The 25,962-nt window shown below is 35.4% G+C and overlaps 1 protein-coding gene across 1 annotated transcript in view; it reads left to right on the forward strand.

The window, feature by feature from the left end:
* The first annotated feature begins 207 nt into the window (after nucleotides 1-207).
* LOC100020873 (ubiquitin domain-containing protein UBFD1-like) overlaps nucleotides 208-25,962 on the forward strand; it is an 87,208-nt gene continuing 61,453 nt past the window's right edge. The window contains 1 exon segment of the mRNA XM_056821062.1: nucleotides 208-428. Within this exon segment, the coding sequence (XP_056677040.1) occupies nucleotides 208-428 (221 nt within the window).

Raw genomic sequence — 25,962 nt, forward strand, 5'->3', positions numbered from 1 at the left:
AAGACTTGGTGTGTGTTTTTTTGTCTCACTCTTGACTTAATCAGATCAGGCATACAGCATGCAGAAGACTGTCCTGCCTGTGGCTCTGCCTTGAGCTTTGGCAAGGGTCAGCCAGACTCCCTCAAGTCTTCACCCTGGAGGCTGCCCTTGTCAGGGTTTGGGGGTGGAGGCAGCTCTGGGTCTACCAACTACCCCAAACTGGGACCTATGTCCTCATCAAAATCTCAGGCTGGGACTCCTGTCTTCTCTCTGGTCCCATTAAGATCAGGCTGTGCAGTATATGTACCCTGGGCTGAAATTCTGGACTTCACTGAAGATTTGTTTGGGACTTTAAGGGGTCTGTGTTGGGTTGGACCACTCTTGGCTCAGGCAGGGTCAGGTCTGGATGTTGGCTTAAGTGGAGGTTCAGACCCTGGAACAGTAGATGGGTATGAGGCTTACTGTTGACTTGCTCCTTACTTCTTGCTGGTTGTGTTCCACTTTCACCCCAATGCTCCAGATGTTCTCTGCCTACCTTTCAAGCTGTTTTCTCCATGAAAGTTGCTTCACTCTGTCTCCTTATTGGTTCTTTCACTCCTGTATTCATTTTGCGGCATTATTTTAAGATCAGTTGGGGAGGATTCCCTTGGTAGTGTTGAGCTTACCTGTTTCTACTTAACCATCTTGGTTCAGGAACTAGAAATCCTACAGAAATAATTTTATACTAAAGAATGAATGAATCAAAGGATGGATAATAGAAATGATCCATAATTTCAGAAAAAGGAATGACAAGAACAACATACCCTAATTTATGGTATCCAAACAAAGCTGTGCTTCTCAGAAATTTGTATCTCTAAATGTTTACCTCAATAAAATAGAGAAAGAGCAGTTTGAGGAATTGAGGATGAAACAACAACCAAAAAAATAGAAAAAGAATCAATGTAAAAAGCCCAAGTGAACATCAAATTAGGAATTGTAAAAATTGAAGAAGTGAGAAATAAAATTAAAAATAAGATCATTGTTGGACTAATACATAAGATAATAAGTTATTTTAATGAAAAAATAGGTAAACCATTAGTTAATTTGACTTAAAGAAAAGATATCACATTCCCAGTAAAAAAAAGAAAGATAAAAACATAACTGTGGAAAGGAAACTAGAACAGGTTCTGGACTTTCTGCCACTGTGTTAGAATAGGCAACAATAGGAATATTAGAGAAAGAAGAAATTGTCAAGACTAACAGTTGGTGGGGGAAGGGGAAACTGGGAGTGGCAATGTGTCTTATGACTAACACTTCCTTCCTGGCATTGGGAGTAGGAGGAGCTTTGGCTTCCAGTCTGGATAGGGTGTTTCTATTTTATTCAGCCTGAAGAGATAGGACCAACTAGCTCTAAAGATCAGAACTTTTCTTGTTGCTTGCTGTCTACTGCTATGATTTTGAAATTAAGAAAACTAGCACAGATATACTGTAAACAGGGATAAGAGAAACCCTCCACCAGCCTGTGAGGCCTGGCCTCAGCTTCAAAGCTGAGAATGACTCCAACCTCATTTAGGGATATCACTCTTCCCTTTTCCCTGATTCCTCTCCAATCAAAACTGGTTATTAAAATTTATCTTATTTGAATATCACAGTCAGAAAAGTGGATTATCTTTTCTGGAGCATAGTGAGAGCTGAACCTCAGTTCAGTCATCCAATTACAAACCTTCCTTGTTGGACCCCTGCTGAGCGACCAAATTCTGGGGAAAGGGTTGTTCCTCAGGAGGGTCCATGTTTACCTGCTCTGGGGCAACTTTGGCAGCAATCCAGTGAGAAGACATCCCCGCAGGCTATCATAAGTGGCTCATTTCTTGGACACTCCATTTTATTCAAATTATAGCCTCTGGCAGAGGGCATCTCTCTCTGCCTCACCAGCAGCCATGTTCCCTCTCACCTTTCAACTCCTCCATTCCCTGCTACAAACCTTCTGAATCCCCTATTTTTTCAATCCCCCATATTTCCCTATTAATATTACACAACCAATAAAGATGAAATAATTTTGCACAACTACATGCCAATAAATCTAAGTGACATACGACATAAGTGACAAATGACAATCTAAGTAAAAGAGGCAAAAATTTTCAAAAAAATACAAATTTCTTGGATTAACAAAAGAAGAAATAGAATAATTAAACATTCTCATTATAGAAAATGAATTGAACAATCAAAGAATTCCTCACAAAACAAAATAAAAGAAAACAAACTCTAGGGCTAGATAGAATTTACAGGTGAATTCTACCAAATATTTAAAGACCAATTCATTCTAGTACAATATTGAAAAATATGAGAAAGAATTCTTCCAAATTCTTTTTTATCATACAAATATGATACTTATACCTAAATCAGGAAGAATTAAAATAGAAAAAGAAAACAATAGATCAATATCTCTAATGTAGATTGATGCAAAATTTTAAATAAAATCCTACCAAAGAGATTCCAGCATAATATCACAAGAATCATATGTCATGAACAGATAAGTTTTACACTATATATGTAAGGTATATTAGAAAATAAATATTGTTTTATTAGTTTAGCGATAAGAACTAAAATGGCTGCTTGAGAAAAGAACTGGAGTTTGAAGCAGAGCTGAGAGAGCATGTTAATTTCAGATGGGACAGTTATAACTGTTTTTCTATGTCAATTACTCTCTCTGGCAGTTGGCAGACACTCTCAGAGAATCTCTCTCAGGGCTGAAGAGAGTAACAGCTTTGCTTCTATCTCTGTCTGAGGGAAAGATCTGAAGGAGCTTAATGTTTTCCCTTCCCAACTTGGGAAACACTATTGAATGTCTATTGTGGTTTTTATGGATAGTTTAATTCTGAGAAGACCAAAGAAAAACCTGGTCTTTTGTTGGGACACTGAGTCCATTAAGACTTAGAGTCCTAACTTGATTCTTGTTGAACCTCAACCAGCTAGCCTTTGCTATTTTATAATTTGATGGCAAAGATAAGATTTATAAGGATAATAGAGGTAGTTTTTATTTAAATAGTATAAATTTGGGTTAGTCAGATAAGGGAGGAGTAGTGTAAGCTGTGAAACACAGGAGAAGTGGTTCCTTGCAGAACCTGGTAGTTTATTTGGGTGGATTTTGAATCCCATAGAATTAGAAATCCTCTATTTATCCTTTTATATTTCAATAAATTCTTTATTTTATAATAAGAGTCTCTTTAGTGTCTTTGCACCTGGCCCTGAAGGGAAGTTCACATTTGATTATCTTTATCAAAAGTATCTGAAGAGTTTTTAACCTATATAGGAACAGTTTTTCCACCTAAATATTTTATTTTATAACTCACCAAATTTATTTTTACATTAGATAGGCTTTATACCAGGATTTCAGGGATGGTTCAATTTTAGCATATTCAGCATATTTTTACCATATTAATAACAAAAGCAAAAGAAACCATATGATTATCTCAATAGATGCAAGAAAAGCTTTTGACAAAATAAAAAACCATTCTTTACAAAAACAGTAGAAACCTTTGGAATAAAAAGACCTTTCCTTTAAGTGATAAAGCATATTAATCTATAACCATCAGCAAATATTCACTGTAAAGGAGACAAACTAGAAACCAATAATATCAGAAGTTTGGTAATAATGGCCATGATCATCCCTACTATTTTATATTGTTTTGGAAATTTTAAAAATAGCAATAAAAGTAGGAAAATAAATTGAAGGGATTTGAAGAGGCAATGAAGAAACAAATTTATCACTCTTGGCAGATGATATGATAGTATACATAGAGAATCCTAGGGAATTAAGGAATAATTAATTGAAATAATTAACTTAAGCAAAATTGCAGGATACAAAATAAACCCACATAAATTCTGAGCATTTTCCATTTACTACCAACAAATCTCTATAGCTAGAGACATAAAAAGGAAATTCTATTTTAAATAATAGTAGGCAATTTAAAATACCTAGGGGTATACTTAACAAAAGAAATCCAGCAACTATAAAAACACGATTACAAAATACTTTTCACACAAATAAAACCAGATCTAAATAACTAGAAAAAATATAGATAGGTTGATCCAATAAAATAAAAATGACACTTCAACTTAATTAATTTACTTATTCAGTGCCATTCCATTCAAACGACCAAATTTTTTTTCTATGAACTAGATAAAATAATAAATTAATGTGAAAGAAGAAAAACATCAAGTATCAAGTAAATTAATGAAAATTAGAAGCCTAGCCATATCAGATTTCAAAATATAGTAGAAACTAGTAATCATCAAAAACTCATCAAATTTGGTAATGGCCAAGAAATATATTAGTAGATCAATGGAATGACTTAGGTAACTGACACACAGTAAGATCTAAGCTATTGGGGGAAGAACTCACTGTCTCACAAAAACTTCTAGGAAAATTAGAAAAGGATATGGCAGAAACTAAGCATGGAATAAAATCTCAAATCATACACTAAGATAAAGTCAAAATAGATATTTATTTAGAAACAAAAGGGGCTACCATAAATAATTTAGGGTATAATTAAAAATATTTTTTTCAGATTTTGGATAAGGAAAGCATTATGATTAAACAAGGCATAGAGAACATAAAAATGAAAGACAATTTTATTACATCAAATTAAAAGTTTTTCTACAAACAAAACTTATAAAACCAAGACTAGATGGGAAATAACAAATTGGGGGGAAATTATAAAGCAAGTTTCTCTGACAAAAGCCACATTTTTTCAAATATACAGAGAATTGAGTCAAATGTATAAAGAATATGAAACATTCTGCAGTTGATAAATGGTTAAAGAAAATGAACAGGCAGTTCTCAGATGAACAAATTAAAAGTATTTGTAGTTATCTGAACAATTGCTCCATATCACTATTATTTAGATAAATGTGAATTAAAACAACTTTTATGAAACCATCTTGTGCCTATCAGATTGGCTAATATGACAACAAAGGAAAATGCTGAATGTTGGAGTGGATATGGGAACACCAGGATATGAATATGCTATTGGAGAGTTCTGGAGAGTAATCTAGAAAATCATTCTGGAGAGTCCTCTGGAACCACAACTAAAGGATCACAAAACTACACGTATCATTTGACCCAGAAATGTTACGACTAGACCCATGTCCCAAAGAGATCAATATAGTGGGAAAGGTCCTTAAAAATAGCACCTCCCTTTATAGTAGCAAAGTGCTGGAAACTGAAGGGATGTTCATTAAATAGGGAAATGTATGAATAAGTTGTGATATATAATTGTAATGAAATACTATTGTACCAAAAGAAATGACAAGAAGGATAAGTTCAGGAAAATCTGGAGAGACTTATCTGAACTGATGCAAAGTGAAATGAGCAAAATCAGGAAAGAGGTATAAAAGATAACAGAAATACTGTATGATGATCAATTGTGAAGGACCAAAATACTATCTGTAAGACAAGCTCCCACAATAACCCCATGGAACTCATGAAAAAAAAATGCTATCCAGAGACAAATAAGAAACTGTTGGAATCTAATTGCAAATCAAATAATGTCATCTTTCACTTCATTTTAGTTGTGAATTTTTAGTGCATAAATTTTGTGTATCCTCTATCATGGTATTGGGCATATGGAAGTGTGTATTGCATGAAAGCACTGATATAAGCTACAACAGACCATTTACTGCTTTGGAGGGCAAGGAAAGGAAGGGAGGGAGAGAATCTGATTTGCAAAATGTCAGAAAGCAATTGTGAAATAATTAAATTTAATTTTAAAAAATAAAAGAAAGTAAAAAATAAATCAATTAAAAGTCTCAAGTCATTCAAGTACCAAATAAAGGACAGTTTTAAAAATTAAAATATTCAGATGTCTAAAATACCCATGTAGAGAATGCAGTCAGGAGTCAGAATCGAACACAAATTTAAGTATATACTAAACAATTCAATTATGGTCCTTGTTTAAAGTTTATTCTTTTAATAGTTTGATATATTGGAAAATATATGTGTGAAAGTATGTTTATATGTATACACACATGCAAATACAAATGTATATATGTGATATATGTACATATATGATTTGTAATAAAGTACTTATTTTCCTAATATCATCCCAAAGTAATATGTATCTTTTTTCTTTCCTCTATTAAAACAACAAACAATTTTTCAGTGCCCTCAAGACTGTCTATGGGCCATTAAAACCCACCACCACTCCCTTGCTATCCTCTGACGGTGACACTCTCATAAAAGATAAAAAAGGCATCAGCAAGAGGTGGAAAGAATACTTCAGTCAGCTTCTCAACCGACCCTCTTCAGTCAACCAAAGTGCCCTTGACCAGATCCCCCAAAACCAACCACTGAACAACTTGATGTCCCTCCTTCAATAGAGGAAGTCCAAAAAGACATTAAACAAATGAGTGCAGGCAAGGCACCCGGTAAAGACGGGATCCTAACCGAGCTGTACAAGGCCTTAACTGGAAAGGTGCTCCAGGCATTCCACATAGTGCTGACCAGCATATGGGAAGAGGAAGATATGCCCCCAGAACTCAGAGATGCCTCCATCATAGCCCTATACAAGAACAAAGGCACATGATCAGCCTGTGACAACTACAGAGGCATCTCACTACTCTCCACTGCTGGAAAGATCCTTGCCCGTGTTATACTCAACAGACTCCTGTCATCTGTTTCAGAGCAGAACCTGCCTGAGTCACAATGTGGCTTCTGACCAGATCACAGCACCATCGACATGGTCTTCACAGTGAGCAAATGCAGGAAAAATGCCTTGAGCAGAACCTGAGCCTCTACATTGTCTTCATAGACCTGACAAAGGCGTTCGACACAATGAATAGGGACGCATTGTGGGTGATCCTCAGCAAGCTCGATTGCCCAGAAAAATTCATCAAACTGATCCAGCTCTTTCATGTCGACATGACATGGGAAGTCCTATCTGGTGTAGAGACTTCCAGTCACTTCAACATCTCCAATGGCGTGAAACAAGGCTATGTCCTTATATAGCTCCGGTGCTATTCATATATATATATATATATGGCTATATATAATAGCTCTGGTGCTATTCAATCTATACTTCACCCAAGTATTACAACATGCTGTGATGGATCTAGACCTGGGTGTCTACATCAAATACCTGCTGGATGGCTCACTATTTGACCTTCGCCTCCTGACTGCAAAAACAAAGACAACAGAGAGACTCATCCTGGAAGCTCTCTTCACAGATGACTGTGCTCTCATGGCCCACCAAGAAAATAATCTCCAAACCATTGTGGACAGGTTCTCCACTGCAACAAAACTGTTTGGCCTGACTATCAGCCTCAGCAAAACAAAGGTGCTGTTCCAATCTGCACCAGGGAGGCCAACTAACCAGCCGTGCATTACAATCGATAGCACGCAGCTTTCTAACGTCAACACTTTCAAGTGCCTGGGCAGCACCATCGCCAACGACGGGTCCCTAGACCATGAGATTAATGCCAGGATCCAAAAGGCCAGCCAGGCACTTGGGCGGCTGAGCTGCAAAGTCCTCCAACACAGCGGTGTAAGCACTGCGACGAAGCTCAAAGTGTACAACGCAGTGGTCCTCAGCTCGCTCCTGTACGGCTGTGAGACATGGACACTGTACCGGAAGCACATGAAACAGCTGGAGCAATTCCACCAACGCTCCCTCCGGTCAATCATGAGGATCCGATGGCAGGACCGAATCACCAACCAGGAAGTCCTCAACAGAGCCAACTCCACCAGCATAGAAGTCATGGTCCTCAGAACCCAGCTACGATGGTCTGGACACCTCATCCGCATGGACCCACAGCGAATACCAAGACAGGTATTCTATGGTGAACTGTCAGCTGGACTCAGGAAACAAGGCCGACCAAAGAAAAGATTCAAGGATCAGCTAAAGTCCAACTTGAAGTGGGCTGGCATGACACCAAAGCAACTAGAACTCGCTGCCTCTGTCAGAAGCAGCTGGCGAACCCACATTAACCATGCCGCCACCACCTTTGAAGATGAACGACGTAGATGTCTTGTCCCTGCACGTGAACGCCAACACCAGGCCACAGCCGCACCTCCCGTAACAACTGGCGTCCAATGCCCCATGTGCCACAAACTTTGCGCCTCAGTCTTTGGACTTCAAAGCCACATGAGGGTACACCGTAGATGATAATGCACAAAGACAATTGTCATTCTTGGTCACTGAGAGACTACTACTACTATTTCCAGAATAAAACTTGTAATTTTTCTGAATCATGAAATTGACATCAACAAAATGTGTATTGTAGTTATGTTTTTTAAGTTACAGGTAGTTATGTCATACACATAGTCACACTTTCAAACCAATGTGCCAGATTAATTTTAGCCTCATTACAAATAATCTTGCCCCATAAGTGCACCTTGAAATCCTATACAATTAGAAACTGTTAGTTGTGAAACACAGGCCATTAATCATCAAAAAGAGAAACACATATTTTGTAGGTCTAAGTAATCAATTGAACTTTGAATGAGCACAAATTATTTACACAGCACTTAAGTTTAAAAAAAAAAACACTAAAAGTATCAAAAGCCAGTGAATCCTTAATTTTAATTTCTCCAGTGTTAGAGGGTAAACTGTTCAATAGTTTATATTATTAGTTGTAGAGCTGAAGAATTCTCATTGATTGGGGAATATTGGCAATATTTATACATGAATCAATTAAATATTTACATTATCTAGTGAAATTTATATTTTCTTAATTATGTTCATCTTTGAATGCTTATAAAAACATAAATAACTCTCTCCTCCCCCCCAAAATAATTTTGAATCCTAGAAGGAATTTCAAACATTACCACATTGTTCAGTATTGCTTATCAAACATAATGCTCTTTTTTTCCCCTAGGGTAGTGATGGTGAAACTTTTAGAGGCGGAGTCCTGGGCCCCACTCCCATCCCAGAAACTGAGTTTCCATTCCTCACTCCCCAAAGCTACCTTTATCCCAGACAGGGAGGAGAGGAAGTGTTCCTATTTGGCTAGTGGTTAGAGGGGTAGGTCAAGTGAGGAATGTCCTCAGGGTCATGGAGGGAGGAGGGGAGCAGTTCCTCCCCAAGTCCCTCTGGCTTTCTAATAATGAACTCTGGAGGGTGATGACAGGCATACCCACAGAGAGGGTTCTAAGTGCCATCTTTGGTACCTGTTCCATAGGTATCACTGCCCTGGAGATTGGGTATGGAGAAATGACAAGGGAGCTAGTTTATTTGGAGAAAGCGGTGATGAAAGGTACTTGTCAATACAAGAGTATATCTGAGAGAAGAGTGTACACTGGGGATGAAGGAGATTAGAAATTCCTATTGCTACTTTTTTTTTGTAAGGAAAAATAGTTTTCTATAAAGAGTAAAACATTATAAAGTCAAGATAATTAATAAAGAAAAAATGTTAACACCTACCTCTCTCTGCCAAAAATTGATATGAAATGTTCATCAAATCAAATTCATCATTCTCTCTGCTTTGAAATGTCATCGAAGTTTTTTCCAAGTTGATCTCCATGTTAAAACCCTCAAAATCCATTCAAATGGCAAAGGACAAGAGAATGGGGAGAAACTATTTGAATACAAACAATATTCCCTCAAAGTACTTATATAATGCTTAGGGAAGTAATATGGACAAATATACATATATATATTGCTATATATATATACAAAATAAATATAAAGTAATATTGGGAGTGATTTATTAGGAAATGCCTAAAGTAAGAGCTAACATATGGGCTTTGATTCCCGCATAACAAGCTGCCAACTTTCTTCCACTCTATTGTTCCTTATTGACAATGTTATTCTTTTGTAGTCCTCTCTGGAGGTCTGATTCAGGAGAGCAGTCAATGAGCAATCAAGGCAATCAGTTGTTGGCTCTAGGATATATTGTTTTGGATGAATTAATTATTAATTTCCCTTTGGATGCCCTCTTTCTTATGTGGCACTCAAGGCCAAGTTTTTATTCTTTCATGAGCATTGTATTTGGCAATTAGGAGAATATAAGTGGCCACCTGGGCACAAAGTGGGCCAAATGCAAACAAAGGAAGAGTCTAGGTGACTTAAAAACTGAGTGCATACTGTTTCTAATATTTGGCTTTTTAATGTTTAATTAGTGTTCACATATTCTTTATTTCACCATTTCTTGCTCCTTTGAGACCTTAATAACTCTAAGGTCCTCTTATATATTTTCCCTAAGTATTGATTTTGGATTTTATATATATACATATATATTTATATACCTTGTTAATAGTTAACCCACAAATTTATATGTACATTTTTCCTGATTTTTTATGTTATTACTTTGACAAAAGTAGTATTTTGATATATAAGTACAATGAGTTCAAGAAAATAACTTAAAAATGGAAACTACAATGAAGACCACAAGAGTAAAGATAGATATCTGTGTATAAAAGCTCATTTGTGAGACATAATACAACCAAAGGTATAGAAAGGTAGAATCAAGTTAGTAATGTTCTCATTTTAGATTTTAAGCATAAGGATTTCCAAAACATATATTGGATTAGTTAGTTGTAGTAGTGTTATAATATTATGAAATTGGAGAGTTAAATATTAACTCAACAAATAGTCAACTAGAATTTTAAATCTTCAGAACTAGGAGTTGAAGAAATAGGGAAGCCTTAGAAAAATATGGGTGAAAGGCAGATAGGAAAAATAATTTAATAAAACCTTATTATATTTAGATGAAAGTTCTAGCATGGAGCATGAATTGTACTAGATATCCATTAATGTCCTTTTCAACTCTGAATTCTATGATACTGGGAATAAATTTTAACCGGAACTCCATTTTTTTCTCCCTATTCAATGAGAGGCAACTAAATTCTCTATGAACATTAATAGATTAAAATGATTTTGAGCTGGAAGGAAATTTAAAGATATGTTTCATCTACTCCATTTTACCAACTGAGGCACAGATAACCCATGTAAATTATTAAAATTGCCTTAATATTTTTTATGTAACAGAGTTGTGATATAGACTTGTAGGAATATAAGTAAGGGATAGGGGAAAAGTATGGATTTGCTTTAAAAGGAAAGAAAGAAAATTTAGACAAACCATGGGGAAAAATTCTGACAAGGGGAAAAGGATCTTGGGAGTTTTTTAAAGGCATTAACTGCCACTCTGGATCTAGCTTTTTACTGACCTGGTAGGGAGGAGCTTTTTTTTCTGGCATCCCCTGGAAATCCTTATCTTGTGGAAAATTTTGGATATTCCTGGGTAGAAGATCTGACTCAGAGGAGACCTGCCTTTCCCTGAAGTACAGAGACTACCTGCCTGAGATCCATCTGTCAGAAATCCACTTGGTGAAGGTAAACCCCAGAGTTCGGCCAGCCAGGACTCTGAGCATACCTAGAAAACAACCCCAGACTTTAGGTAAGAACTCAGTTTATCAGTGAGTCATCCCTCTTTAACCCTTTTTAAATAATCCATAATAATAAGGTTAGTTAGGGTAGTTAGATAGCTTTTGGGATCTTAGATAAGAGCAGTGAGCTGTAGGAAGTGCTTGGGAAGACCAGAAGAGCAAACCCTTCCAGGGGGAATGTAGATTGGTGGGAGGAGCTATAGCTGTGTAGATTTAGGACTTTATTTATCATTTCCCTACCCTCAATAAACTAGACTTTTCTATAATTGCAAGGGTGGTGCTTTACTGGCCCTGGGAAGGTCCCTAGGTGAATTTTTTCTCATCTCCCATCTATCTAAGCCTTCCCAATAATCCACCTCCCTTTAGAGGAAGGATTTTATTTCAGACTCATATTTTTTTCATTCCAAATCCAGTGTTCATTCCTCTTCATTTCCTCTTTAATTTAGTGTGTCTGCCCTAAAATTAAAAAAAGAAAAACCCTCACAATCCCTTACTGTAGTTTCTCTGTCCAGAAAAGTAAAGGGAAATAAAAAAAAAGTATTTCCTATTCCTACCTGTGACATTGAATAGACTAATGAAATATTATAGTGCTATATAAACTCATGAGCAGGAGGAGCTCAAAAAAACCTGGAAAGATTTGAATGGACTGAAGTATAGTAAAATGAAGAGAATCAGGAAAAAGCCATACACTGTGACAGGAATACTGTACAGTGAACAACAGTGAAAGATTTAGCTTTTCTTGGCAGTACAATGATCCTAAACAATGTCAAAAGTCTAAAGATTGAAAAAAAAATGTTATTTGTTTCCAGAGAAGGAACTGATGGAGTCTGACTGAAGACTTTTTTTTTTTACTTTCTTAATATTTTTATTGGAATTTTCTTACACAAAAGATTAATATGGAAAAGGGTCTTTTTTGGTTTGGTTTTTATTACTGCATATGTAAAATCTATATAAGACTGCTTACCACTTCTCTCTCTTTCTATATCTCTCTATAAATACTTTATAATGGTTAGTCCTTTTTTTCTGGAAGTACATATTTTTTTGTCATGAGTCCATTGGAATTGCCTAGGATCATTGTATTGCTGAGAATAGTCAAGTGATTCACAATCATTCATTGTACAAGACTGCTGTCATTGTGTACAATTTCCCCTGGTTATGCTTACTTCACTCTATTTCAGTTTGTGTCTTTCCCAGTTTTTCTGTTTCTCCTTCTTGTCATTTCTTAAAGCATACAATAGGATCCCGTTATATCATATACTATAACTTACTTAGATATTTCCTAACTGATGGGTATACTTTCAAATTCTTTGCTCCAAATAAAAGAGCTTATTTAAATATTTGTGTACATACAGATCATTTCCCTTTTTCTTTTTATATCTATTGATACAAAATAATATTGCTGGGTTAAATGGTATTTACTGTTCTGTAGTCCTTTGGACATAGTTACTTTCTAGACAAATTATTTTCCAGGTTGGTTTATCAGTTTATAATCCCCCACAATAATACATTAGTGTTTCAGTTTTCCTACATCTCCTCAAATGTTGTCATTTTCTTTTTCTGTCATAATATCCAAGCTAAAAGGTATGAGATTTTACCTCAGAGTTGTTTAAACTTGCATTATTATAATTAATACTGATTTAAAGTATTTTTTAACATTACAATAAATAACTTTAATTATTTTATTTGAGAACTGGCTGTTCATATCCTTAGACCATGTACCAATTCGGGAATGGATTGTGTTCTACATTTAACTTATTTTTATGTATTTGAGAAATGAGACCTTTATTATAAAAATTTTGAAAGAAATCACTATTATGATTATTTGGTATTTTTATTCTACATACTATGCCCCTCTGTATTTATTCTTTCCTCTCTCCTTTCTATCTATACTCAGAAATATTTAGCTTTTGATCACCACATCCCCCAATTTTCCTTCTTTTCTATCACTGCTCCCTTTCTCTAATCCCTTTACTCTCCTATGTTCCTGGATGGCAAGATGGATTTCTCTACAATGTTGATTGCATATGCATTAACAGAAGGAAAAATTGCAATTTCAAAGATAAAAATGTTACACTTAAGGTAAAAAATATCTTAACAATTAGAGCTACTGAAAAAATGTAATAGACTTTCTTGAAAGTTGGCTGATAGGCAGCTTTCATATGATGAAATCAAAACTATCAATAAGCACATAAAAAGTGTTCTAAATCTCTCCTGACTAAAGAAATGCAAATTAAAACAACTCTGAGGTACCATCGCATACCTAGAAGACTGGCCAATATTACAGCAAAGGAAAATGATAAATGTTGGAGGGGATGTGACAAAAGTGGGACACTAAAACACTGCTAGTGGAGTTGTCTAACTAAATTGGTCTAACTATTCTGGAGGATAATTTGGACCTATGTCCAAAGGGCGCTAAAAGACTTTCTGCCCTTTGATCCAGCCATATCACTGTTGGGTTTGTACCCTAAAGTGATAATAAGGAAAAAAAGTTATACAACAATATTTATAGCCTCTCTTTTGTAGTGGCAAAAAAATTGGAAAATGAGGGGGTGTCTATTGATTAGGGAATGGATGAATAATTTGTGGTATATGTTGGTGATGGAATACTATTGTATTGAAAGGAAAAATAAACTGGAGGAATTCAATGTGAACTGGAAAGACCTCCAGGAATTGATACATAGTGAGAGGAGCAGAAGCAGGAGAACATTGTACACAGAGACTGATACATTGTGGCACAATAGAATGTAATGGACTTCTCTACTAACAGCAATGAAATGACCCAGGACAATCTAGGGGAATTTATGAGAAAAAACAACATCCAAATGCAGAGAAAGAACTGTGGAAACAGAAATGGAGAAGAACAACATGATTGATCACATAATTCAATAGCGATATGATTGGGGTTTTGATGCTAAAAGATCACTCTACTTCAAATATGAATAACATGAAAATAGGTTTTGAAGAGTGATACATGTATAAGCCAGTGGAACTACTTGTCAATTCAAGGAGGAGGGGGAGGAAATATATTCTAAATTTTTTTAAAAGGTGGCTGATTTCCCTTTCTTGTAGGCCCTTAATAAAGTCTGACAATACACTTGCCAGTTATTTTCAGGTAAGTAATAGACTAAATTGCCATTAAGGCCCAGCTCTCAAAAGTATAGGACTCTGTGATTCTGGCATAGTGTGATATACAGAAAGTACCTTAGGGTATTTGCTACATGAAGAGAAAAATACTTTCAGCTGAGATAAAACAATGGATGTTTCACAAAAGAAGCTGGATTTTTTTTAAAGAAAACATTATTTTATTTGGTCATTTTCATACATTGTTCATTGGAAACAGATCATTTTCTTTTCCTCCCCCCCCCCCACAATTCCCCACACCCCTTCCCTAGCCAACACGTGATTCCCCTGGGTATCACATGGGTCCTTGCTCTGAATCCATTTCCTTGTTGTTGGTATTTGCATTAGGGCACTCATTTAGGGTCTCTCCTCGATCATGTCCCCTCAACCTCTGTGGTCAAGCAGTTGCTTTTCCTCGGTGTTTTTACTCCCTCAGTTTGTCCTCTGCTTGAGGATTGTTTTTTTGGTTTGTTTGTTTTTTCTCGTAGATGGCTGCAGGTTGTTCAGGGACATTGTAAAGCCATTACTGGAGAAGTCCATTACGTTCTCTTGTACCACAATGTGTCAGTCTCTGTGTACAATGTTCTCCTGGTTCTGCTCCTCTCACTCTGCATCACTTCCTGGAGTTTGTTCCAGACTCCATGGAATTCCTCCACTTTATTATTCCTTTGAGCATAATAGTATTCCATCACCAACACATACCACAATTTGTTCAGCCATTCCCCAATTGAAGGGCATCCCCTCATTTTCCAATTTTTGGCCACCACAAAAAGCGCAGCTATGAATATTCTTGTACAAGTCTTTTTCCTTATCTCTTTGGGGTACAAACCCAGCAGTGCTATGGCTGGATCAAAGGGCAGACAGTCTTTTATGGTCCTTTGGGCATAGTTCCAAATTGCCCTCCAGAATGGTTGGATCAATTCACAATCCCACCAGCAATGCATTAATGTCCCTACTTTGCCACATCCCCTCCAGCATTCATTACTTTCCTTTTCTGTCATGTTGAACAATCTGCTAGGTGTGAGGTGATACCTCAAAGTTGTTTTGATTTTCATCTCTCTGATTATAAGAGATCTAGAACACTTTTTCATGTGCTTATTAATAGTCTTGATTTCTTTAACTGAAAATTGCTTATTCATGTCCCTTGCCCATTTTTCAATTGGAGAATGGCTTCATTTTTTATACAACTGGTTTAGCTTTATAGATTTGAGTAATTAGACCTTTGTCAGAGGTTTTTGTTATGAAGATTGTTTCCCAATTTGTTGCTTTACTTCTAATTTTAGTTACATTGGTTTTGTTTGTACAAAAACTTTTTAATTTTATGTAGTCAAAATTATTTATTTTGCATTTTGTGACTCTTTCTAAGTCTTGCTTGGTTTTAAAATCTTTCCCTTCCCAAAGTTCTGACATGTATACTATTCTGTGTTCACCTAATTTACTTATAGTTTCCTTCTTTATATTCAAGTCATTCGTCCATTCTGAGTTTATCTTGGTGTAGGGTGTGAGGTTTTGATCCAAACCTAATCTCTCCCACACTGTCTTCGAATTTTCCCAGCAGTTTTTATCAAATACTGGATTTTTGTCCCAAAAGCTGGGGTCTTTGGATTTGTCAGACTGTCTTACTGAGGTCATTTAACCCAAGTCTATTCCACTGATCCTCCTTCCTGTCTCTTAGCCAGTACCAAATTGTTTTGATGACCGCTGCTTTGTAATATAGTTTGAGATCTGGGACTGCAAGGCCACCTTCCTTTGTATTTTTTTTCATTATTTCCCTGGATATCCTTGATCCTTTATTCTTCCAAATGAACTTTGTTATGGTTTTCTATAATTCAGTAAAATAGTTTTTTTGGTAGTTCAATGGGTATGGCACTATATAGATAGATAAGTTTGGGTAGGATGGTCATTTTTATTATGTTAGCTTGTCCCACCCATGAGCAATCAATGTTTTTCCAATTATTTAGATCTAGTTTTAATTGTGTGGAGAGTGTTTTGTAGTTGTGTTCATATAGTTCCTGTGTTTGTCTCGGCAGATAGATTCCTAAATATTTTATATTGTCTCGGGTGACTTTAAATGGGATTTCTCTTTCTAATTCTTGCTGCTGAACTGGGTTGGAGATATATAGAAATGCTGATGACTTATGCAGGTTTATTTTGTATCCTGCAACTTTGCTAAAGTTGTTGATTATTTCGATTAGCTTTTTAATTGATTCCCTGGGATTCTTTAAGTAAATTATCATATCATCCGCAAAGAGTGACAGCTTGGTCTCCTCATTGCCAATTTTAATACCTTCAATTTCTTTTTCTTCTCTAATTGCTATTGCTAGTGTTTCTAGTACAATATTAAATAATAGAGGTGATAATGGGCATCCTTGTTTGACTCCTGATCTTATTGGGAAGGCTTTGAGTTTTTCCCCATTGCAGATGATGTTTGCTGATGGTTTTAGGTATATACTGTTTATTATTTTTAGGGAAGGCCCTTCTATTCCTATGCTTTCTAGTGTTTTCAATAAGTATGGGTGTTGTATTTTGTCAAAGGCTTTTTCTGCATCTATTGAAATAATCATGTGATTTTTGTCGGTTTGCTTCTTAATATGGTCAATTATGTGAATGGTTTTCCTAATATTGAACCATCTTTGCATTCCTGGAATGAATCTTACCTGATCGTAGTGGATAACCCTTGTGATGACTTGCTGGAGTCTTTTTGCTAGTATCCTATTTAAGATTTTTGCATCTATATTCATTAGGGAGATTGGCCTATAGTTTTCTTTCTCTGTTTTTAACCTGCCTGGCTTTGGCATCAGTACCATGTTTGTGTCGTAAAAAGAATTTGGTAGAACCCCTTCTTGGCTTATTCTGTCAAATAATTTGTATAGTATTGGGGTTAGCTGTTCTTTGAATGTTTGATAGAATTCATTTGTGAATCCATCTGGACCTGGGGAATTTTTCTTAGGGAGTTCTTTGATGGTTTGTTCAATTTCTTTTTCTGATATGGGGTTGTTTAGGTAATTTATTTCTTCTTCTTTTAGTCTAGGCAATTTATATTTTTGTATGTATTCATCCATATCACTTAGATTGCCATATTTTTTGCCATATAATTGGGCATAGTAGTTTTTAATGATTGCCTTGATTTCCTCTTCATTAGAGGTGAGGTCTCCCTTTTCATCTTGGATACTGTCAATTTGGTTTTTTTCTTTCCTTTTTTAATTAGACTGACTAGTTCTTTGTCAATTTTATTTGTTTTTTCAAAGTACCAGCTTCTAGTCTTATTTATTAAATCAATAGTTCTTTGACTATTTGACTATTTGACAAGGGATAAATTTTATTAATTTTTATTAATTATTAATACTGCTTTGGCTGCATTCAATAGGTGTTGAAAGGATGTCTCACCATTGTCATTTTCTTCAATGAAGTTATTAATTGTTTCTACGATTTGTTCTTTAACTAGCTGGTTTTGGAGAATCATATTGTTTAGTTTCCAATTAATTTTTTGATTTATCTATCCGTGTAGCCTTACTAATTATTATTTTTATTGCACTGTGGTCTGAGAAGGTTGCATTTATTATTTCTGCCCTTTTGCACTTGTTTGCAATGATTTTGTGCCCTAGTACATGGTCAATTTTTGTGAATGTACCATGTACTGCTGAAAAGAAGATGTATTCCTTTTTGTCCCTATTTATTTTTCTCCATATGTCTACTAACTCTAATTTTTCTAAGATTTCATTTGCTTCTCTCACCTCTTTCTTATTTATTTTTTGATTTGATTTATCTAGTTCGGATAGGGGAAGGTTCAGATCTCCCACTAGTATAGTTTTTCTATCTATTTCATCCTTGAGCTCCTCTAGTTTCTCCTTTAAAAATTTGGATGCTCTGACATTTGGTACATACATATTGAGTACAGATATTTCCTCATTGTCTATACTGTCTTTTATCAGGATGTAATTACCTTCCCTATCTCTTTTAACTAGATTTATTTTTACTTTGGCTTTGTCTGATATCATGATTGCTACTCCTGCCTTCTTTTAATCATTTGATGCCCAATAGGTTTGGCTCCATCCTCTTACTTTCACTCTATGTGTGTCTACCTTCCTCATGTGTGTTTCTTGCAGACAGCATATGGTAGGGTTTTGGATTCTAATCCACTCTGCTATTCGTTTGCATTTTATGGGTCAGTTCATTCCATTCACATTCAGAGTTGTGATTACTAGCTGTGTATTTCCCAGCATTTTGATTTCTACTCCTGGTCCTGCCTTTCCTTCTTTCACTATTTCCTTCTATACCAATGTTTGTTAATAGTCAGCCCCTCCCCACCCCGTTCCCTCCCTTATTTTACTTCCCTTTCTACCCCCCTCTCTTCTTATTCCCTCCCTTATTTTCCCCTGTAGTCTTTTTAAAATTCCCCCCCACCCTCTCCCTCCCTTGTACTGCTTCCCTCCCCACCAGTCTGTTTTTTACCCTTCTACTCCCCTATAGGGCGCAAATCTATTCTCTTCCCCAATGGATTGGGTTGTTCTTCCTTCTTTGGGTCAGTTTCAAAGTACGTAGGAGTTGAGTATTTCCTATCTCCAACCTCTTTACCCTTCCAGTGTATCGGTGTTCTCCCCCTTCCTGCCATGAGATTCTTTGTGACATATAAATTTACCCCCATTTGTTTCTTTTCCCATTTCTTTTAGTCATAACCTCTTTTCTTTTTTAGCTCTAGTCATGTATATATATATATATGTACATATATATATACATACACATGTATATGTATTTATGTATGCATATATCTATATACCTATTTATGTCTTGTCCTTTCATCCTATACAGTTTGTCACTGTTCCCTCTGGGTGTAATTCTTCTAGCTGCTCAGGTGATAGCAACAGTTTTTAAGAGTTACCAATGACCTCTTTTCTTATAGAGATACATATCATTTTAACTTATTGAGTCTCTTATAAAATTTTTGTTTTTGTTTTGTTTGTTTTTTTCCCCTCTTTTTTAATTACCTTTTGATGATTCTCTTGAGTTCTGTGGTTGGACATCAAATTTTCTGTTCAGGTCTGGTCTTTTATTTATGAATGCTTGGAACTCTTCTGTTGTGTTGAATGACCATACTTTCCCCTGTAAGAATATAATCAGTTTTGATGGGTATTCTATTCTTGGTTGTAGACCTAGTTCCCTTGCTTTCTGGAATATCGTATTCCATGCCTTTCGGTCCTTCAATGTGGATGCAGCCAGATCCTGTGTTAACCTCACTGTGTTTCCATGGTATCTGAATGGCTTCTTCTTGGCAGCTTGTAATATCTTTTCTTTCATCTGATTGTTTTTGAATTTGGCTATAACATTTCTTGGTGTTGTCAGTTGGGGATTAAATACAGGGGGTGATCTGTGGATTCTTTCAATCTCCACTTTCCCCTCTTGTTCTAGGATCTTGGGACAGTTTTCCTGGATAATTTCCTCTAGTATTATGTCCAGACTTTTTCTTTTCTCTTGGTATTCTGGTAGTCCAATTATTCTTAAATTGTCTCTTCTTAAACAATTTTCTAAATCGTCTGTTTTGTGAATGAGATGCTTCACATTTTCCTCAATTTTTTCATTCTTTTTGTTTTGTTTTATAGTGTCCTGCTGCCTTGTGAGGTCACTTGATTCTAGGTGTTGTATTCTGGTTCTTAAAGATTGGATTTCATCTCTGGCTTTTTGGTCGTCTTTTTCCTTCTGTTCTGATTTTCTTTGAAGATCATCTTTCATCCTCTTTACCTCATCTTTCATCTCCTTTGCCTCATTTTTCATCTCCTTTGCCTCATTTTCCAGCTGGTTGATTTTGGCTTTCAAGACACTATTTTCTTGTTTTAGTTCAAGTGCCTCTGTTTCCAGATGACTTATCTTAATTTTTAAGTTCTTTTCCCAATTGTCTTCAGCCTCTCTTAGTTGTGTTTTGAGTTCTTCCACAGCTTGTATCCAGTTCGCTGTGATTTCTGGTTTATCATTTGCTTATCTCTCCCCCTCTGTTCCATTTGCTGAGTAGTAGCTGTCTATTATAGTTTCTTTCTTCTTTTTCTGTTGTTTGCTCAAATTCACCCCCTCTTTACTCCCCGTATTTGTCTGTGCTCTTGTTCCTCTCATTTTCTTTGTTTTTGGGGGGACTTCTATCAGTCTCCCCTCTTGGAGCTTTAACAGAAGATCTCTTGGTGTAGTCTCTCAAGAAGCTGGATATTAACTGAGTCTGGAAACTATAGAAAGATTCGGAAAGATTTTGGATAAATAAGCAATCTGATTAATTGGAAGTATTAGTAAACATGGAATGTTCAGGAAAAAGCTTGAAGCATAGTTTGGAGAGAATGCAGAGTTAATGGGAAAAGTGAACACACATAATTACATAATTAATATTTTATTTTAAAAGCCACTGAAGCCACTAAAGGTGGCAACAGAGTCATGTGTATTGTCTAACCCATATATAGATAGCAGCCATCTAGAGCTACTCTCCCATCCCTTGCTCATGATATAAGGTTAGATTACTGGAGTTAGAACAAATATATCACTTAAGGGTAGCCCAGAGGGACTAGAGTGTTTTGTATTTGATTACCAAGTTAGTCAGCCAAATTTAACTAGTTTTTAGAAATATGTGTTAAGTACTGTGATTGATTGGTTGATTGTTATCATTCATACTTTAAAAGGACCAACACAACGTCATTGGTTATGTCTTGTCACTAATACATAAACTGGATTTAAGTGAGGCAGAATTGGACAAAATTGTCTAATTACTCTTTCTTCCAGTCATTAAAGTCCAGTGCCAAGAGAAAAGTCAAGATGACTAGTGATAGCAAGGAATGCAGTGGAAAACCCTGGCTTCTTCAGAGCTGAACCAAATTCTAAGCACTCCACGGTGCACCATTTTTCTGTATTCATGGCTCTTGAACCAATTTTTTTCTCATTTACTTTTTCTGTCAGAAGTAGTCTTCACATGCCAAAGTTAAATAACCCTCTAAATCAATGATGAGTTTGAGATGTGTCAGTTACCTTCAACCGACATATTCTTCATACCATCAACATATTTAGTCCACCTTTTATGAGATTTGAGATTTGAGAAACCATTACAGATGGTTTACTAGATTGTGGCTGCTGTGCATACTAAAGCTTCATAAAATCACAGGTGAGAGCTAGATGGCAGGTGGAAATCAGAGAAGGAAATCAGGTCTGAAAAGAGCTTTTTAAGCCCTCAAAGCAAAAGTGCTATTCTTCCTGAAACATCCTGTACATCTTAGTACTGTGTTATAATTACTCTAAAAATATCTCTACACCCCCACAATAGCCAGTAGATATTCTTTACAGAAGTACATATGATCTAAGGAGAAAAATGACATCAAGCTTGGAAAGATGTGAATAAGGTGTAAATCACTCATAATTCTTGGAGGCAATTTTCTTCAGTGGTAAGGGAAATATCTTTAGAAATGGTGTGACTGAAAATTTATTTTGGTAAGGAAATGCTCTTTTTTTGGAGAATTCTACCTGTTTTTCTTAAGCCTATTCAATCAGTCCTCAGCTTCTAAAGAAGAGAGTGCTTTTACCCACTTGTCTAGTGACAGATGCTTCTAGGCCATGAATGAAAAGTCTGAATACTCTGTCCTCACTTGAAAGATTCTAGCAAAATGACTCCCATAAACTATGACTTTAAATTTTGTAAATGTAAAATTATGAAAATATTACACATATTTGTATGTTTATTGAGCACAGCAGAGTCAAAGTTCATAACACAAGTATAGCTTGTTAAGTATTAAAACAATTCTATTAGTGAAGTACTGAAGTTATTATTTTCTAAATTTTACAGGTGAGGAAATAAAAGCTGTATAGAGAGTTTACATTTTTGGCCAATGGTCAAAAATCTTGTAAATATAGGAAATTGGAGTTCATACCAATGTCTCAAGGGCCTTCAATTCATGAGACCAATATGTCTTGCATTTTAATTTTTTTATTTTTTTATCTCCTTAGAAAGTTTATTTTTTAAGTTAATTTAGTCAATATAGAACATTATGCCTTGGTTACAAGAATTATATTATTTCCCTCCCCTCCTCGCTCCACCCTTCCCAAAGCCAATGCGCAATTTCACTGGGTATTACATGTGTCCTTGATCAAAACCTATTTCCATGTTGTTGACATTTGCACTAGGATGTTCATTTAGAGTCTATATCCCCAATCATATCCCCCTCGACCCATGTATTCAAACAGTTGTTTTTTCTTCTGTGTTTCTCCTCCCACAGTTTTTTCCTCTGAATGTAGAGAGAGTTTTTTCTTGTAGATCCCTCCAAGTTGTTCAGATCACTGCATTGCCACTAATGGAGAAGTCCATTACATTCGATTGTACCACAATGTATCTGTCTCTGTGTACAGTGTTTTCCTGGTTCTGCTCCTTTCACTCTGCATAACTTCCTGGAGGTTGTTTCAGTCTCCATGGAATTCCTCCACTTTATTATTCCTTTTAGCACAATAGTATTCCATCACCAACATATACCACAATTTATTCAGCCATTCCCCAATTGAAGGGCATCCCCTCATTTTCCAATGTTTTGCCACCACAAAGAGTGCAGCTATGAATATTCATGTACAAGACTTTTACCTTATTATCTCTTTGGGGTGCACACCCAGCAGTGCTATGGCTAGATCAAAGGGCAGACAATCTTTTAGTGCCCTTTGGGCATGCTTCCAAATTGCCCTTCAGAATGGTTGGATCAGTTCACAACTCCACCAGCAATGAATTAATGTCCCTACTTTGCCACATCCCCTCCAGCATTCATTACTTTGCTATCATATTAGCCAATCTGCTAGGTGTGAGGTGATACCTCAGAGTTGTTTTGATTTGCATATCTCTGATTATAAGAGATTTAGAACACTTCTTCATGTGCTTATTGATAGTTTTGATTTCTTTAACTGAAAATTGCCTATTCATGTCCCTTGCCCATTTATCAATTGAGGAATGGCTTGATTTTTTGTATAATTGGTTTAGCTCTTTATAAATTTGAGTAATTAAACCTTTCCCAGAGGTTTTTGTTATAAAGATTGTTTCCCAATTGGCTGCTATGTCTTGCATTTTTAAAGAAACACAGGGGGTTAAAAACTGAATTAGCTAATAATCATGATAGCAAGCACAATAGCTGAGATTGATTTTAAAGTCCATGGAAACAAGACATAAGTCATTGTACAGAAGGGTATTATTGTGAAAATGCTTTAAATTAAAATAAATTTTCCAAAGAAAATATTAAATTAAGGAATTACCTCTCCCTTTAAAAAAGAAAACACAACTATTATTAGTGCAAGGTTCTAGTGAAAGGTTCTGCTAAACACAATTGAGTTGTTAATAACTTCATTAAAGAAATTGAGAGGTTAAAGTTTCAGTGTCAACTTTAAAAGGTGGAGAATGAAAAATAAATCAAAAAGGGCCAATAAAGTATAGAGTCACTATGTAGAAATCATGCAAAATATCAATATAACCTTAATGCACAGGTATGAACATTTTCTTTCTTTTTGAAGTTCTATTTTGTTTTATTTAACTTACCCTGATGTTTCTCTCAATAGCTAGCTAGCTATGCATTTGGATATAGATATGGATACAGAGAGAAATATATTTTATTCTTTCTGATTTTTCTACCTGATTAAAGGTAAACAGAAAGATATGATTCTCCTAAACAGTAAACAGATCAGTGAGAAGCTGGCATAGCAGGCTTAATTTTAATAATATTCAAAACCTTGAGTGTGGGATTCAAGGTTTAATTGAAAGATAAACCTGAAAGCATAGGCCATGACTGCATACATCTCCAATGCCTTCATAAAATGTTCTGGTTGGAGATTTATACATTGCATTTCCAAATACTACCATCATTTAAGTCAGATGACAGATTTAACAGATTCTATGTCATAAAGAGATTTAAATCACAGAGACAAGGAAATTAAGAGACATGCAAACAATAACAATGTTTTAATTACCAAGTGAAATTTCATAGATATTGCATTTTGACTAAACTTGAATCCTTCATTCTCTTGGTCCAATGTATACTATTTCTATCAAAATAGCCACATTAAAATAGTTCCCTGGATTGAAATCATTCTTTAAACAAGCCTTTGATGAGGGCATATGAATCAGAAGAAATGAATTTCGTTTCCTATAAAATATCCAAGTCTCTAACTTAAGAGTAAAAATGATGTTGATTTGTTTTCTAACATTCAGATAATGAAAATAGTTATTAGGTTATTTGGCATGGTAAGACTGACTGTAGAACAGACTCTGATAAAAAAGAAAACTAATTCTTGAATATCAAACCAAGGTAAAAATTGGGATTGCTCTCAGGTTTCTAATTGATTTTCCAAATCTTGGGCTTTTTAATACATTATTTCTATAATTTACTTAATGAATTATTATAATAGGAGTTAGTTACAAAATTATGAAAGACAAGACCATGCTATACAATATATCTTATTTCAAAGCATCAATGATCAAAAAGGGAAATTAAAATCCATTATTATGTGGAAGAAAAATAACTCTCCATACTATATGAAATAAATGTATTGTTTGTGACCCACGATATTATTCCTTCAACTCATTATTTTTTTCTCATCTCAAATATAAAATCAAAGGAATTATATCTCTATCATTCTATTTATCTGCATCTCCATCATCTTTCTATCTCTGTATCTCTCTCCATACATCTATCCACTTACCTGCCTACCTATATACTTGTCTAATTAAGAACTACATGTAGTTAACTATACTAAAAGCAGTCTACCTCCTTAAACCACTAATAATATGGCAATTATTTCCAGGTCAATCACTTGCTTTCTAGGATCAAGAGGAATTAGTTGTGAGGACTACCTTACTGTATTTTTTTTTTTACTTTCTACTAACATAGAGGTTTTGCTTTTTGGAGAAAGAGATAAATATGTAAGTTGTCATTTTTCTGTGAAGGAACTCCATTATGTCAATTACTTAAACTTTTTTTTACCCTTACCTTCTGTTTTAGATACTATTTATTTGTACAATATTATTTATTTGTTCCAATGCAGGTAAGGGCTAGGAAATGGGGGTCAAGCTCAGGGTTACATAGCTAGGAAGTGTCTGAGGTCAGATTTGAACCCAGGTCCTCCTGTCTCTAGGCCTGGTGCTCAATCTATTGAGCCATCTAACTGCCCCTTACCTAAATAATTTTTGATAGGGTCTAACGCATGAAAATACTGACAGGATTTGACAAAATCCTTCTGATTTAAAATCTGGGACTCCTCTCTCTCCACTATTCTTTCCTTGTCATCTTTGTATGGGAATATATTTGGATGTAGGAAGTACTATTGCTGAGGGAATAATTCAATCGATGCTTAATTTGCAATATATTTGGACCATTCTCTTAGTTTCTTGGGGTCTCATTTTCTTATCTTATGAAAGATATTGAGGAAATAGAAAATGAACTATTTCATTTATTACAGTTCTAGATCTATTAGCATGATAACTTTTTTGTTTCTTGTGTTGTAGTGATAAACTCCCA

This window comes from Monodelphis domestica, chromosome 3 (genome assembly GCF_027887165.1).
Source record: "Monodelphis domestica isolate mMonDom1 chromosome 3, mMonDom1.pri, whole genome shotgun sequence".
NCBI lineage: Eukaryota > Metazoa > Chordata > Mammalia > Didelphimorphia > Didelphidae > Monodelphis > Monodelphis domestica.